The 14,474-nt window shown below is 40.7% G+C and overlaps 1 protein-coding gene across 1 annotated transcript in view; it reads left to right on the top strand.

Annotated features, from left to right (window-relative positions):
- Positions 1 to 14,474, top strand: part of Hadha (hydroxyacyl-CoA dehydrogenase trifunctional multienzyme complex subunit alpha) — a 34,451-nt gene that overhangs the window by 2,501 nt on the left and 17,476 nt on the right. The window contains exons 2-7 of the mRNA XM_021163083.2: positions 4,748 to 4,789; positions 5,442 to 5,512; positions 7,467 to 7,600; positions 8,537 to 8,675; positions 10,002 to 10,121; positions 12,126 to 12,228. Of these exons, the coding sequence (XP_021018742.1) occupies positions 4,748 to 4,789; positions 5,442 to 5,512; positions 7,467 to 7,600; positions 8,537 to 8,675; positions 10,002 to 10,121; positions 12,126 to 12,228 (609 nt within the window). The remainder of the gene's footprint in view (positions 1 to 4,747; positions 4,790 to 5,441; positions 5,513 to 7,466; positions 7,601 to 8,536; positions 8,676 to 10,001; positions 10,122 to 12,125; positions 12,229 to 14,474) is intronic.

Raw genomic sequence — 14,474 nt, 5'->3', positions numbered from 1 at the left:
GACAGCTACAGTGTACTTACATATAATAAATAAATAAATCTTTAAAGAAAAAGAAAGGAAAAGAAAATGTAGTCTATTATAGCTACAGATTATTTTAATACCAGCTTATGCACTTTGAAAAAATATGCAGGAAAGTCTATTTAAAATTAGCTGTACACCTGATTTGCTATTTAGAGTCTAGACTCAGCAGGTCAATCCTTGACCCTGAGAGTGTGTGGAGGCATTGCCAAATGCTTAATGGACTATGGAACTTACTGGAAAAAGAGCTCTTGTACAATACTGTTATTCTGACATGACTACCAAAAAAGTCACAAGTTGAAATTAATATCCATTTAATTCCTACCTTTCCTAATTCCTAAGTATGTAAGTGGTAAAACAATTTTACAAGAAATGAACGGCAATTAGTAGTTATTTTTAAATCTGACTCTCACTTCTTGTCTCAGGGTTGAATTTTGAAAAAGCTATAAATTTCTATAAACTAAAGTAACATTTCCAGTTTTCAAAGTTGTACAGCACAACCCAACCCTTCCCACTGACTATAGTTTTATATGACCTTGTAGATATTTTCTTGAGTTACACATGAAGATGATTAGAAAGTAGGGCAAAGGTTTTGCATTTGCTGGCACTGAAAATGTAGGCTAAAGTTCACGCCACCGCGTCTGTATAGTAAGCTGTGTTGTTAGGGTAAGGCTGGATTCCAGAAGCAGTTACCTTGTACTTTGGTTTGATTAAATTGATAGTGGTTAAGATTTTTTTAATGTTTGTTCATTTACTGCTCTTTCTCTTTGCTTTTTGTCTCTGTTGGTTTAGAGGAGGTTTTGTGTAAGTGTGTGGGAGTGTGTTTACCACAAAGAGAGGTTAGTCGGCAGGAATTAAAATGGCTTAACAATAGGCTAATGAGCACCAGCTCTTTTTTTATTACTATTATTTGTTTGTTTGCTTATTGAGACAAGGTCTCAATAGATCTGGCTAGCCTGGAACTCCTAGGGGTCTGCCTCCCTCTGCCCTCAGAGGTGTGTGCCCACACCCCACTTTGCATCTTCAACCTTTAAAGAACAAATATTTGATTTTTAAGATAATAACTCTGCCCTGAGGAATACAAATACTTGTGAACTGGGCATTCCATTAAGGCAGGAAGATTACAAGTTCTAGCTAGCCTGGGCTGGCTAAGAGTACCTCACCTGGAAAACAGTTGCAACCATGTTGCTTTTGAAGGTTGTTTTTTTGTTTGGTTAGGTGGGTTGGTTGGTTAGTTTGGTTGCTTTGTTATTTGCTTCAGCATTTGTATTCTATCACTTACATGCTTACTTTTCTAGGCTTCTGTCTGTCTTTGTACCTCACCCCTTCCTACTTGGACTAGCAGTCAGTCCATTTCTACTTCAGGATACTTTACTCTTTCCTAGGTAGATTCCCCATCCCATGCTGCTTTCCCACTAGAATTTGTACTTTACAATTGGATTTTCAGAACTGGGTATTGAACCTAGGTCCATGTGCGTGGTGGGCAAACAGTCTACACTGAGCTATTTTCAAATCTTCACCTGTGTCCCCCCAATCCTCCCCCCCCCCCCCCCCCCCCCCCCCCCCCCCCCGGGCCCGAACAGGAGCTGATTCAGTGCCATGTCCTCAGCACATGCCCTGGAGCTGCCCTGGGATGCAAGCTCCACCAAGAAAGGGGCCCTGTACATTTTGTTGACGATCAGAACTGAAGGGGTTTTTTTTTTAAGATTTATTTATTTTATTTTTATAGATATGTATATACATACATACATACATTCATGCAATTATGTGCATGTGTGTGTGTGTGTGTGAGTACACTGTAGATGTTTACAGACACACAAGAAGAGGGCATCGGATCCCTTTACAGATGGTTGTGAGCCACCATGTGGTTTCTAGGAATTGAACTCATGACCTCTGGAAGAGCAGTCAGTCCTCTTAATGGCTGAGCCGTCTCTCCAGCCCCAAGAACTGAAGTTTCAATATTAAGAAATAAGTAATTAGTAGTTGATAGTATTTTTAGGGCAGTGTTTCTCAACCTTCCTAATGCTGCAAGCCTTTAACACAGTTTTATATGTTGTGGTGACCCCCAACTATAAAATTATTTCATTGCTACTTCATAACTAATTTTGCTATTGTTAGGAATCATAATGTAAATACCTCCTGATTTACAGCACATCTGATATGTGATCCCAAAGACCCACAGGTTGAGAACCAGTGCTTTAAGGCATCTGCCATGTCTGAGTACAGATGTTTGCATGTGTAACACTTAAGAAAGTGACAGTTTGTCTTTTTTTTTTTTTTTGGAACTAAGGAAAGGGACAATTTTCCTAGAATAGTCAGGCAAATTTAGAACTCTGTGGTCAGGAGAAGGGAGTGAAGAATTAGAGAGCAGCATAGACGAGACGGTTTGAGGTGAACATGAGTATAGATGAAGGAGAAAAAGAGGGTGTTCTGAAGAACCCTAAAAGCTGCATTTAGGGGATGTTGCCTCTGAGCTACTCCAGAACAACCTGCTTATCACCTAAAGCTTGCTTAGAGCAGGGTAGGCGCAAGCCTTTAGGATGGAGGGGCTATAGAACAACGCCTCAAACAAATTTAATGTTTGTCCAAAATTCCCCTTAGGTTCCCTGTCTTCTACCTAGAATCTAGCTGGAAAGACCCTGCACTGGGCCAGTCTTGTGTGCTTGCACGCAGAGGATCCAGTCCTCGTCACTGTTAGAGAAAAGCCCAGCCCTGAATTAGAACTGACTGCTGCACGTGGGAGGGGCCATGACACTGATGTGACTGACATGAGAAAGGCAGGTCTAAGATTCCCCAAAGTGCAGTTAATTAGAACTCTGGACAGGATAATCCTTAGCAGCAAAACAGTAGATTTCCCATACTCTGAGGAGGGAGAATGGGAATTATATGCTAAGCCAGACAGAGTTATTCACAGCCAACCAATACTGCTGGCCTTCCTCAAAACTTATTGTGAAATAAAATATCTAGTGTAACTCAGTGGTAGAGTACTTCTCCAGCTTGTATCTTTGGGTTTAGTAACCCTCAGCACTGTGCCTTGATAGGCACTCTCTTAATCACAATCTATTGAGGTCAAGGCCAGCCTCATCTACATAACAAGTTCTTCTAGACCAAACAAAACTCTTAGCAGTTGGGAGGTTAAGGTAGGAAAATCATGAAATCAAGAATTCAAGGTCATACTGAGCGAGGTGTTTATTTCCAACCTAGCCTGGACTACACTGTGAAACCCTATCTCAAATAAAAACCAAACCAAAACAACAATAACAAAAAACAGATTGCCGGGGCTCTGAACCTATGATCTTTTGAGTCTCAGTGCCTCCCAAATGCTAAGGAATGATAATGATAGCATGTGGACCACCATGTGAGTCCGGCTACTATCTCAATGGCTGCTTTTCCTGTAGTGCTGGGGCTGCTTACCAAAGGCGTCCAGTGAGCAAAGTAATAATTAGAACCAAAATGGCTAAGGCCATATGATGGGATCTCTTTGTGGTCCCTCTGAAGAACTAAACAAGTTAGATGATAAGGATCAACTAGTAAGCAACAGAGAACAGAGTGGAGTTTGTTAGGCAGAGATTGGGAACATTACTGGTGGAAGGCAGTTTCAGTTAGGTATGCTTAAACCAGCAAGGTGTGACATAGAGAGTTTCCTTTACAGACAGTGCTTGCCTTCTGATTTCACCGTTTGGTTTGGTTTGGTTTGGTTTGGTTGAAACAAGGTCTCACTATATAGCGTGGATGACCTGGAACTCACTGTGTGAAGTAGACTGGCATCAGACTCACAGACATCCTCCTGCCTCTGCCTCCTTAGTGCTGGGATTCAGTGTATGCACTACCATGCCTGGTGGCTTTTTTTGTTTGTTTTTTAAAATTTATTTATTTTTATTTATGTATGCATATCAGTGTATGCCACGTGTGTGGGTGCCCATGGAGGTCAGAGGAGGGCATCAGATTCTCTGGAGCTGGGCCACTATGAGCCTTTCTGCCAGTGTGGGTGCTGGAAACATGCTTTCCTGCATGTTTCGCTTGCTGGCCTGGAAATCACAGAGACCCACTTGCCTCTGCCTCCCCAGTGCAGTTTTAGAGGTCAGAGGTCCTTAGTGAGACTTGGGCTGAGGACACTTAGCTCAGTGGTATGGTGTTTGCCTAGCATACAATAGACCTGGGTTTAACCCCAAGAGGAAATGGGGAACTAACAAGGGCACTACCAAAATGGGTCTCACTAGGCCCGCATGGTGTTGACAGGGTTCTGTTTTTCCTGAAGCCCCTGAGGGAAACCCATTGCTTTGCATGGTCTAGTTCTAGAGACAGCCTGTGGTCCCTGCCTGTGCTCATCTCCTTCCTTCAGCAAGCTGGAGCTGGGTCCCGGTCACATGTCTCTGATTTTCTTTGTGATTACACTAAGTCCATTTAGATAATCCATGATACCGTCCCCATATTAAGGTCAATCTTAATTCCATTTGCAGTCAGAGCCCTTCTTTGCACACTCACATTGTAGAGATGCAACCTCCTTTTTTTTCTGGGGGAGGGTATCTTCTCCCTACCTTACTTGCTGTCTGGTTAATCATTTGATCTGATAATTAAAATAAGAAAGGTAATAGATTAGTCTCAATAATGGCCTAGAATACGTTGTTCTGATTTAGGAATTTATTGGCATAAAAACAGTTTTTCTGATTTGACAAATATTAAAGAAATTCTATTCAGGAAGTAATTTTGAAACACTATTGTCTTGCAGGATGCATTTGCCGCAGCTTTACAACGTCTTCTGCTCTGCTGAGTAAGTTCACGCTTGCTTATGTACTTAACACTGCTCTTTATAATCCTTTTGTTCTTTTAGATGATAATATAATCCCATCTTATTGTACATTCATTTTCCTCCTTCCAACCCCTCCCATACATTTCCCTGGTTCCTCAAATTTATGGCCTCTTTCTTTGTTGATGTATATATGTGTGTGTATACATATGTACATATCCCTAAATATGTACATATTTGTGTGTATATCCCTAAATATATATTCCCTAAATATATATGTGCATATATATGTATACATACATATATACATATATACATCCCAATATGTATGTATCCCTAAATATATGTATATATTATATATGTATGTAGTGTAATGTAGTATATGTATATATAACAACAAAGAAAAAGAAGTCATGAATTTGAGAGAACAAGGGGAGTATATGGGAGGTGTGGTTAGAGGAAAGTAAATAGTGTATGTGTATATGGGTATGTGTGTGTGTGGTGTGTAGCCCTGAATATGTATGTGTGTGTTCATCTCTAAATATGGGGTGACGGGCCTAAATATAACTGTCCAGTCCATATAATGGCGCTTGTATGTATATGATTTTAACATCACTTTGTAAATGTTTTTTTATAATAAACATGTTTAGAAACAAATTTGTCTTCTCTTTTTTAGCCAGAACCCATATTAATTATGGAGTCAAAGGGGATGTGGCAGTTATTCGGATTAACTCACCCAATTCAAAGGTACTTAAACTTTCTTTAGTTAATTTCTACCAACCACAGTTATGAATCCTATCCTACATAGAAATAAAATCTCCCTGTCTTGAGTGGACTTGTCTTATGATTTTTAAAATTTTGTGAGTTTTATAGATGTTCTTGAATGAGAATTCCTTCTTGGGGCCATGGGTAGTGACAAAGGCAGGCAGATCTCTGTGAATTCTAAGCTAGCCTGGTCTACAGAGCAAGTTCCAGGTCAGCTAGAACTCCATAGTGAGACCCTGTCCCAAAACAAGGAAAAAAAAATTCTTCTTGGTGATGTTTGGTTGGAGAAGCAGAGGCAGGTGGATCTCTATGGCTTCCAGCAGCCAGAGCCCCTCAGTGAGACCCTATCTCAGAAACAGACAGGACACAAAAAAATAATTCCTTCTTGTTGCTTCTAGGTATCAAGATGAATAAAACTAGCCTTCTTTTGTTACATAGAATGAGGATGATAGAATATGATGTTGATAAGACTTTATCCACCTCATTACTGCCTTACAGAGTCATTACTCATAGTAGGACGGCTGCGGTAAATATGGAAACTAAAAGAGTCATTGGTCAAGTTCATGGCTGTCTGGGGTAACTGTGGATACTTGGCTCTTGAGCCTCCTGGGGGATTGAATGACCCGGACAGTCCACGTGCTAGAAATCAGGTTCTGTGAAAATGGAACCTGGATCTTGGCAAGTTCAACAGTGCAGGAAGCAGCACCCCCATCTTTTGCCAAGAGTTGCAAAATTCCACAGGAATTCATTCTCCCCCCATTTCAAATATAAAGGTGTCTTTTTTTTTTTTTAAAGTCTTATAACCAGGGCCTATAGAAATAGGAGATTTTGAGCCAAGCATGGTGGCTCACAGCACCCGAGAGACACAAATAGAAAGAAGTCTAGGTCATCCTCAGCTACAGAGTTCAAGGCTAGCCTGGGCTATATAAAACCCTGTAGGAAATAGGAGGATCTGTACAGGAAAACACCTAAAGCTACTACAGATTAACAGTAATTGGCGCCAGTTTCTTCACTAGAGTTAGGCTTATACTAACTAACCAGTGATTCAGATTTGATTTTTTTTAACCTAATTTTCTGAAGTTGAATATATTTACAAAGTGAAATCCATACAATGTCTAATTTTAATCCCTTTTTTTGTAATGTTCTATAGGTTCCCCACAACCACCAATAAATATTTGTAGATTTGCATATGATCCAAACTCTTAGGACTACAACCTCACATTCTTGTTTTTATTTTGGGGGTGTTTGTTTGTTTGTTTGAGATGGGGCTCACTGTGTATCCCAGATGGCTGGGAACTTTGTGTGTACACCAGACAAGCCATAGGCTTGCAGCAGTTCTCCTTCCTCTGCCTTATTTATTTATTTATTTATTTATTTATGAGACAGGGTTTCTCTGTGTAGCCCTGGCTGTCCTGGAACTCATTCTGTAGACCAGGCTGGCCTTGAACTCAGAAATCCACCTGCCTCTGCCTCCCAAGTGCTGGGACTAAAGGTGTGCGCCACCACTGCCCGGCTCCTCTGCCCTCTTAAGTTCTAGGATCAGAAGTAAGGCCAATGCTGGCTGTCCCTATTTGAGACCACCTCACTTTTGCTTGTATTGATGTATTTGGGAGTGAGAGTGAAGCTAAGTCTCTTCTCCCACCTTTACATCGGGTTCAATGCTCAAGCTCAGGTTGTTGGACTTGCATGGCCAGCCAGTTAACCACCCAGCATTCCTCCAGCTTGTGAGACCCATTGTTAAAGGGAGGGTACTAATAATTAACTAAAGCTACCTGAAAGCTGCTGGGTTTTAGGGGGTTTTGGTCGGTCTGTGTTTTAGTTTTGTTTTCTTTTCTTCTAGCAATATGTGTCTGCTGCATAAACAGACTTGACAGTGATTGTGTATGTATGTGAAATTTCCAGTTTAAACCCTTAGATGTAGCTCTTTCTCATGTAGGTAAATACATTGAATAAAGAAGTACAATCAGAGTTCATAGAAGTCATGAACGAAATCTGGGCCAATGACCAAATCAGGAGTGCTGTCCTTATCTCATCAAAGCCTGGCTGCTTTGTCGCAGGGGCTGACATCAAGTAAGTTTATCCTGCCTGATTATGTATTTTTAAATAATACCTTCTCTAAAATAAGATAGAAGTAAATTCTCCAAATGGTTGGGTTTTTTTAAGTTGTTTTCCAGGGTATAATAAAGCTCATGAAATAAGGGATTTGTTGCTTAAATCATAGATGACTAAATACAGCTTTTTCTTAAGTTAACCAAGAATGATTGCCTAGTCTTCATCCATCAGACCAGCAAACATTTAGAGCGCAGTTTGGCAGTACTTAGCAAAATTGAAAGTACAGGGGCTGGGGAGATGGCTCTGTGGGTAAAACCCTGCTGCTCAGCCAAGAGTCTGAACTAGAATTCCAGCATCCATGAGAAAGCTGGGCACAGTGAGTCTGATGGATCACTTTGTCTCAAAAGTAAGATGTGAAGAAACCACCTGACATTGGCTTCCACATGTGCCCGCACAGGTGAGCACACGTGCGGTACATCCACACAAGATGTGGGGGCAATACATACATTCCAGCCACATCCTCTTATCCAGGTGTATATACTAAAGAAATCCTACTCCATTCATAAGGACCAGTGGAGAGGAATAATCAGGCCTGTGTGTAGACAGATAAGGAAGCATTTGAAACAAGCTACAAGTCAGTAGGAAAACAGACATGTCTGGCAAGTAAAGACTACAAAATAGCTCAAAGAGAGTAACTAGATCCAGAGTATAACCTTAGAACTGTCTAGTCTGATAGTGAAAATATTTACCAGGTGATGTTCTTGTTAGAACTTTGTGGTCAATAGTTTGTTATAGAGCAAAATAAATTGTGTAACCTGTTCCATTCTGTGTTTGAAGACTCATTGCCAAATATTGATATACATTGAGATAAGTATATAGTGGGTGAAATATTATACAAAATAGGTCACAGTTTCATCTCTCCTTTTGTGTTTTTCTTTTCTGTCGATATTGCAGCATGCTATCCTCTTGTACAACCCCCCAAGAAGCAACGCGAATATCACAGGAAGGACAGAGAATGTTTGAGAAACTTGAAAAGTCCCCAAAGCCTGTTGTGGCCGCCATCAGTGGATCCTGCTTGGGAGGAGGACTTGAGGTATAGAAGTATTCCAGAGCTGTACAGACTTTCCCACTCACTGGTAGGATGTGCCACCATAGCCCTTTAGGCTGCTGTTTTACCTAAAGCCAGTAAAAGAACAGTTTTCTGAGTAGGAGCAATTTTATTTTCAGCTGTCAAATGCCTGAATGGGTTTAATTCTTAATTCTTGAGAAATGGCAATTAACAGCAAACAGTAAGCCAGGGAATGCTGTTTCCATTTACAGTGGGGATGTGTACCACATCTGTGAAGGCTTTCTCACATCTGAGTGCCTGCTTCAGGATCACAGGGCAGAGATCCGGAAGTGTGACCCGAATTCATGTTAAGTTGGCTGAGTCTTACACACAAAGTTGTGTGTGTGTGTGTCACACGTGTGACAGACACAGACATATAGTTTCTTGTGAGTAGTAAAGATAGGATTGAAGAGTTTTCAACCTGTAAAACTCTTCAAAATAAGATTAAAGAGTTTTTGTTACTGTTTTTTGAGACAGGATCTCACTCTGTAGACCAACCTGTCCTCAAACTCGAGAGACCTGCCTGCCTCTGCCTCCCAAACGCTGTATTTAAAGGTGTGCACCATGACCAGCTGAGAGAAGAGATTCTTACTAGATTGTACTGTGTTTTAAAAAGAGGAAAACAAGACATTTATTGAGCATATATCACATGGTGGACTGTATGCTGGGATTTTTAGATACATTAATAAAAGAAACCTGGGCCTGATCCACAAAAGAATTTGATTAACAAGAAAATGGTTTCAGAAGTGTTCCGTATACAGTGTAGTTGTATTCAAAAGCAACAGGAAGCAAGGCCTGTCGGGAGATTGCAAGTATACCTGATTGATTGGAAGAGGTCATCTCTGAGATTCCTCTTGCCTCGGCCACACAGGCAGCTGGTTCTACCAGCTGGGTCATTGTTATTAAGACTTAAGGAAAATTGTTAGTTATTTATTATTGCTTTTGATTATAAGACAAGGGTTTTGCTATGTTGCTGAAGCTTGTCTCAAACTCATAGGCTCAGACAATTCTGCTTCGGCATCTTGTGTAGCCAGAACTATGGAAGTACACTCCTGGCTTGAGTTTTTTAATTGGTAAAGTCCATTGCCATCAAAATATTTTTAAGACGAATAGCAACCTAAAAGGGGGCTAATAAATTATGAAAACAGATAGAAAAGGTAGATTGTAGAGTGCCAGATATCAGCCTAAGGAATCATGGTTAATTTTGTGGTACATTCTGCTCTATAAATAATCTTTAGAGCTGCCAACCTAGGTGCCAACATGTTCCAGTTAAATTTTCTGACATTCTGATTTTCTTTGATTTGTTTGAAGCTTGCCATAGCATGCCAATACAGAATAGCAACAAAAGACAGAAAAACAGTATTAGGTGTCCCTGAAGTGTTGCTGGGGATCTTACCAGGAGCCGGAGGTACCCAGAGACTGCCCAAAATGGTGAGTTTAAGATTCCCCCAATACCATGAGCTTGACATTGCTGTACATAAATACTCCTTTATCCATCTTGGACAAAATATATAAGATAGACACTCAATGAAGGATTCAGAAACCAAGTAAGTTAGTGTCTTAGTCAGGGTTTCTATTCCTGCACAAACATCACGACCAAGAAACAAGTTGGGGAGGAAAGGGTTTATTCGGCTTACACTTCCATGCTGCTGTTCATCACCAAAGGAAGTCAGGACTGGAACTCAGGCAGGTCAGGAAGCAGGAGCTGATGCAGAGGCCATGAAGGGATGTTCTTTACTGGCTTGCCTCCTCTGGCTTGCTCAGCCTACTCTCTTATAGAACCCAAGACTACCAGCCCAGGGATGGTCCCACCCACAAGGGGCCTTTCCTTGTGATCACTAATTGAGAAAATGCCTTACAGTTGGATCTCATGGAGGCATTTCCTCAACTGAAGCTCCTTTCTCTGTGATAACTCCAGCTGTGTCAAGTTGACACACAAAATCAGCCAGTACCGTTAGCAATATAGAGGGTCATTGAGAGATTTTTTTTTCAGTCCTACAGAACTGTTGATCAGTCTTGATTAGTCCCTTATGAAGTGTAAAGATGATAAGCTCCTGCCTTACTTTTCTAGAGCATTAATTTGTTCCTCCTCTTAATAGGTTTTAAAACCATGTGTCATGGTTCATGCTAAGTAAGAGACAGAACTTCCCATCCTGCTCTGATTTGGACCATCTCCTTGCTGTATTCAAAGGACCAAAACAGGCACAATAAGCTTTTGAATTTCTAAGGAGAGTCATACCTAGAAGCTGCAGAGAAATTTCATATCCAGAAGGCACTGAGGCTTGGTGCTTCTAGCACTGTAGACTCCTCAGTGAAGAGGGCTCAGTAGAGAGACTGCACAAGAAGTTCATACAAATTAGAGTGGGAAGGGAGGGTTTTACTTCATTTGGCTGATTTTGATGTGGTTTCAGAAGCCTCATTCGTAGCCTAGACTGGCCTTACACTCTTGTCCATCTCACCTACCTCACCCTCCCAAGTGCTGGAATAACACATACCAAACTAGTCATTCAAATCATACACATCTCTTTATAAGAAATGTCTAGAAGATATCTTGACATAAAAAGTTTTGTTGTATTTCTTTGCTTACATTGCTAGAAGTTCTTTCATTATTTGTTTTTGGGTTGGTTTGTTTGCTTTTGAGCCAGTCTCTCTCTATGGTTCTGACTGTCCTGGAGATCACTGTGTAGACCAGGCTGGGCTAAAACCCAGAAGAGATCCTCTTGCCTCCTGGGTGCTGGGATTAAAGGCATATGCCTCCATAACCAGATGTTGTTGTTGTGTTGTGAGTCAGAGTCTTCTCTGCAATTGAGACAGGCCTTGAGTCAATGATTCTCCTGCTTCAGCTTCCAAGATCTGCGATTATAGAACAAACAATACACCTGGCTAGAAATCAGAATTTCTAGAATACTGTATCAGATGAGCTGCATTGTTGTTAAACCCAAACTTCTTTCTGAAGCCTTTGTAAAAGTAGCAAGTCTCTCATCTCAGAGTCTGCACTATAGTTCCAGTATTGGAATTTTGGGAAATAGGGATGCTGAGACTTAAACCCATGGTTTTATGCATGGCAAAGACACCATAATGACATTTTCTTCTTCAGATGAATATCTAATCTCAAAACTTAAAAACACATTAGTATATAAGTTTTAATTTACTAATAAGAGAGCATAAAACTGGTTTGACTTTTCTCCTTTTTTAGAAAACTTTATTACATTTATTGGTTTATATAGGGTGTACATACACAGGTATCCCAGGGCGTGCATGTGGAGGGCAGAGGGCATCTTTCAGTTAAACCCAGGCTGTCGGGCTTGACAGAAGCACCTGATCCGCTAAGCATCTCTCCAGCCCCACTTTTCCTCTAAAGTCTGTTCACGTGATGATTTGTAAATAACTTCCACCCTCATTCCCCCTGTGCTTCGTCTCTTGCTTGCATGTTAGGTGGGTGTGCCTGCTGCATTTGACATGATGCTGACTGGTAGAAACATTCGTGCAGACAGAGCAAAGAAAATGGGACTGGTTGACCAGTTGGTGGAACCGCTGGGTAAGTGTTAACATGAGTCAGAATTTTGGTCATATAGACTTGTTTATTTTCTGGAGGACTTGATCTCTTGAATATTAGGATTAAACTCAAAACTCTTAAGAAAGAAGTAATGATTTTTGAGGAGTAACATTTTCTTTTTTCTTTTTGCGGGGCTGGAGGTGAGGGGACAGGGTGAGACAGGGTTTTTCTGGGTAGCCCATGCCATCCTGGAATTTGCTCTGCAAACTATGTTGGCCTCAAACTCCGAACTCAGTGATCCACCTGCCTCTGCCTCCCAACTGCTGGGATTAAAGGCATGTGCCATTACCAACCAACAAGGAGTGACATTTTCTAAGAGCTAATAATCATTTTTATCCCCACACTGGTTTATATTTACTTTATTGATTATTTGGATACCAACAATACAAGAATCAATCAGTTCAGTTTATTAGTGTAGTCACCTGTGTTCCTATCCATGTGTAAGCCAACTATATATTGTATTTTCAGTTAACCAACCCCCTCTCGAATCAGCACAATGTGGTCTTGACAATTGCTTTATCAAATATCGTATTTCTCCAACTATGCTCTATTCGTTCAAAATTATTTTTTCTATAATAGTTGCTTTACATTTGAATATAAATTCTGTATTTAATATGATCATACCTACAAAGATTATAGATATAATAATACTTGCTAGAATTTTTATTAGAATGTTGTCTTAGGGTTTCGTTACTGTGAAGAGACACCATGACTAAGGCAACTCTTATAAGGGCAAACAGTTACCTGGGGGCTGGCTTACAGTTTCAGAGGTGCAATCCATTATTATCATGGCAGGAAGCATGGCAGCGTGCAGGCAGACACGGTGCTGGAGGAGCCGAGAGTTCTGTACCTTGATCCTTCAGAAAGAGAGACTGTCTTCTGCTGTCAGCTAGAAAGATGGTCTCTTCTGCATGGTGTAGAGCTTGAGCCTAGGACCTCAAAGCCCACATACCCAGTGATCCTCTTCCTCCACCAAGTCCACACTATTCCAACAAGGCTGTACCTAACAGTGCCATTGCCCATGGGCTGGGCTTTTTCAAACCACCACAAATATTATGCCATCAGAGTTGTCTCCTCGGCTGAAGAGCTCAGTTTCTCAGCAGTGTTTGTACTTCTCGACTTCTCAGTGACCATTTCAGTTTATTCCTAGTTATTGCATAGCTTTAGGCTAATATGCTTTATTTTGCATTAAATACTTGTCTATAGAAATGTAATTGAATTTGGGGGCATGAACCTTTTGTTGTGTGATTGTAATAAGCTAATTTATTAAGTCTGCGAGCATTTTTTTGTGGATTACCAAGGCTTTTCTACATATGCTACCATGTTCTGTGACAGTAGTCAGCAAGCCTTCTTCCTTCCCTATCTGAGTGCCGCTTGTTTCCTTCTCTGGACTTTTGCTATGGCTGAGACCTCTGTTCAGGGCTGGACAGGAATGGTGGGGGCACACAGTTCACTCCCAGTCCCAGAGGGGAGGAAGGATCTATCATGAGTGTGGTGGCAGCTGTAGGTTGTCCTGGCTGCCCTTTTTCTCCCGGTTTGCTAAGAGCGGTGTCAGTCTTGTCAGACGTCGTCTTGGTTTGGATTACGGTGATCCGATGATTGATTTTCTTTTTGGTGTCAATTGCACTGAATTTTTTTTTTTTTTTTTAATATCGAGCCAGTGTTTGCCCAGGGTTAAACTCCACTTAGATATAATACAGTATCTTGTTTATAAGTTACTGACTTGATCACCTATAAATAATATTTGTGCCTGATAAAAAAAATGAATGGTCTCATGGATAATTATGTTTTCTTACAGTATTTGCATGGTGTTAGTGTCAGGCAGTGCTGGCCTCATAAAATGAGTTGTAAAGTTTTCCTTTCTCTTGTTTTCTGGAACACTTTGTGTAGAATTGATATTTCTTCTTACTTAAATACCTAACAGAACTAACCACAAAGTTATATATGGGGTTGGAAGGCTCTCGGGTTTTTTGTTTTCTTTTGTTTTATTGTGTTTTTCTTTCTGGCTTAGACGGCTTTAGGGTTTATTTTAGTGTTTTTTTTTTAATATTTTATTTATGTTCACATGTGTATCTGAGTATGAGTGTGCCCATATGTATGTGCATGTGCCTTTAGAGGCCAGAGGAGGCCTTTGGCTACCATGAAGCCAGAGTTACAGGAGGTTGTGAGGCATCTCACTGCTGAAGAAGCCTTGAACAAACAGGCTTTATGGAGGCTGGCGGAAAAGA

This window comes from Mus caroli, chromosome 5 (assembly GCF_900094665.2).
Source record: "Mus caroli chromosome 5, CAROLI_EIJ_v1.1, whole genome shotgun sequence".
NCBI lineage: Eukaryota > Metazoa > Chordata > Mammalia > Rodentia > Muridae > Mus > Mus caroli.
Note: the sequence above shows the minus strand (reverse complement) of the source record. Positions and strands in the feature narration are given on the sequence as shown.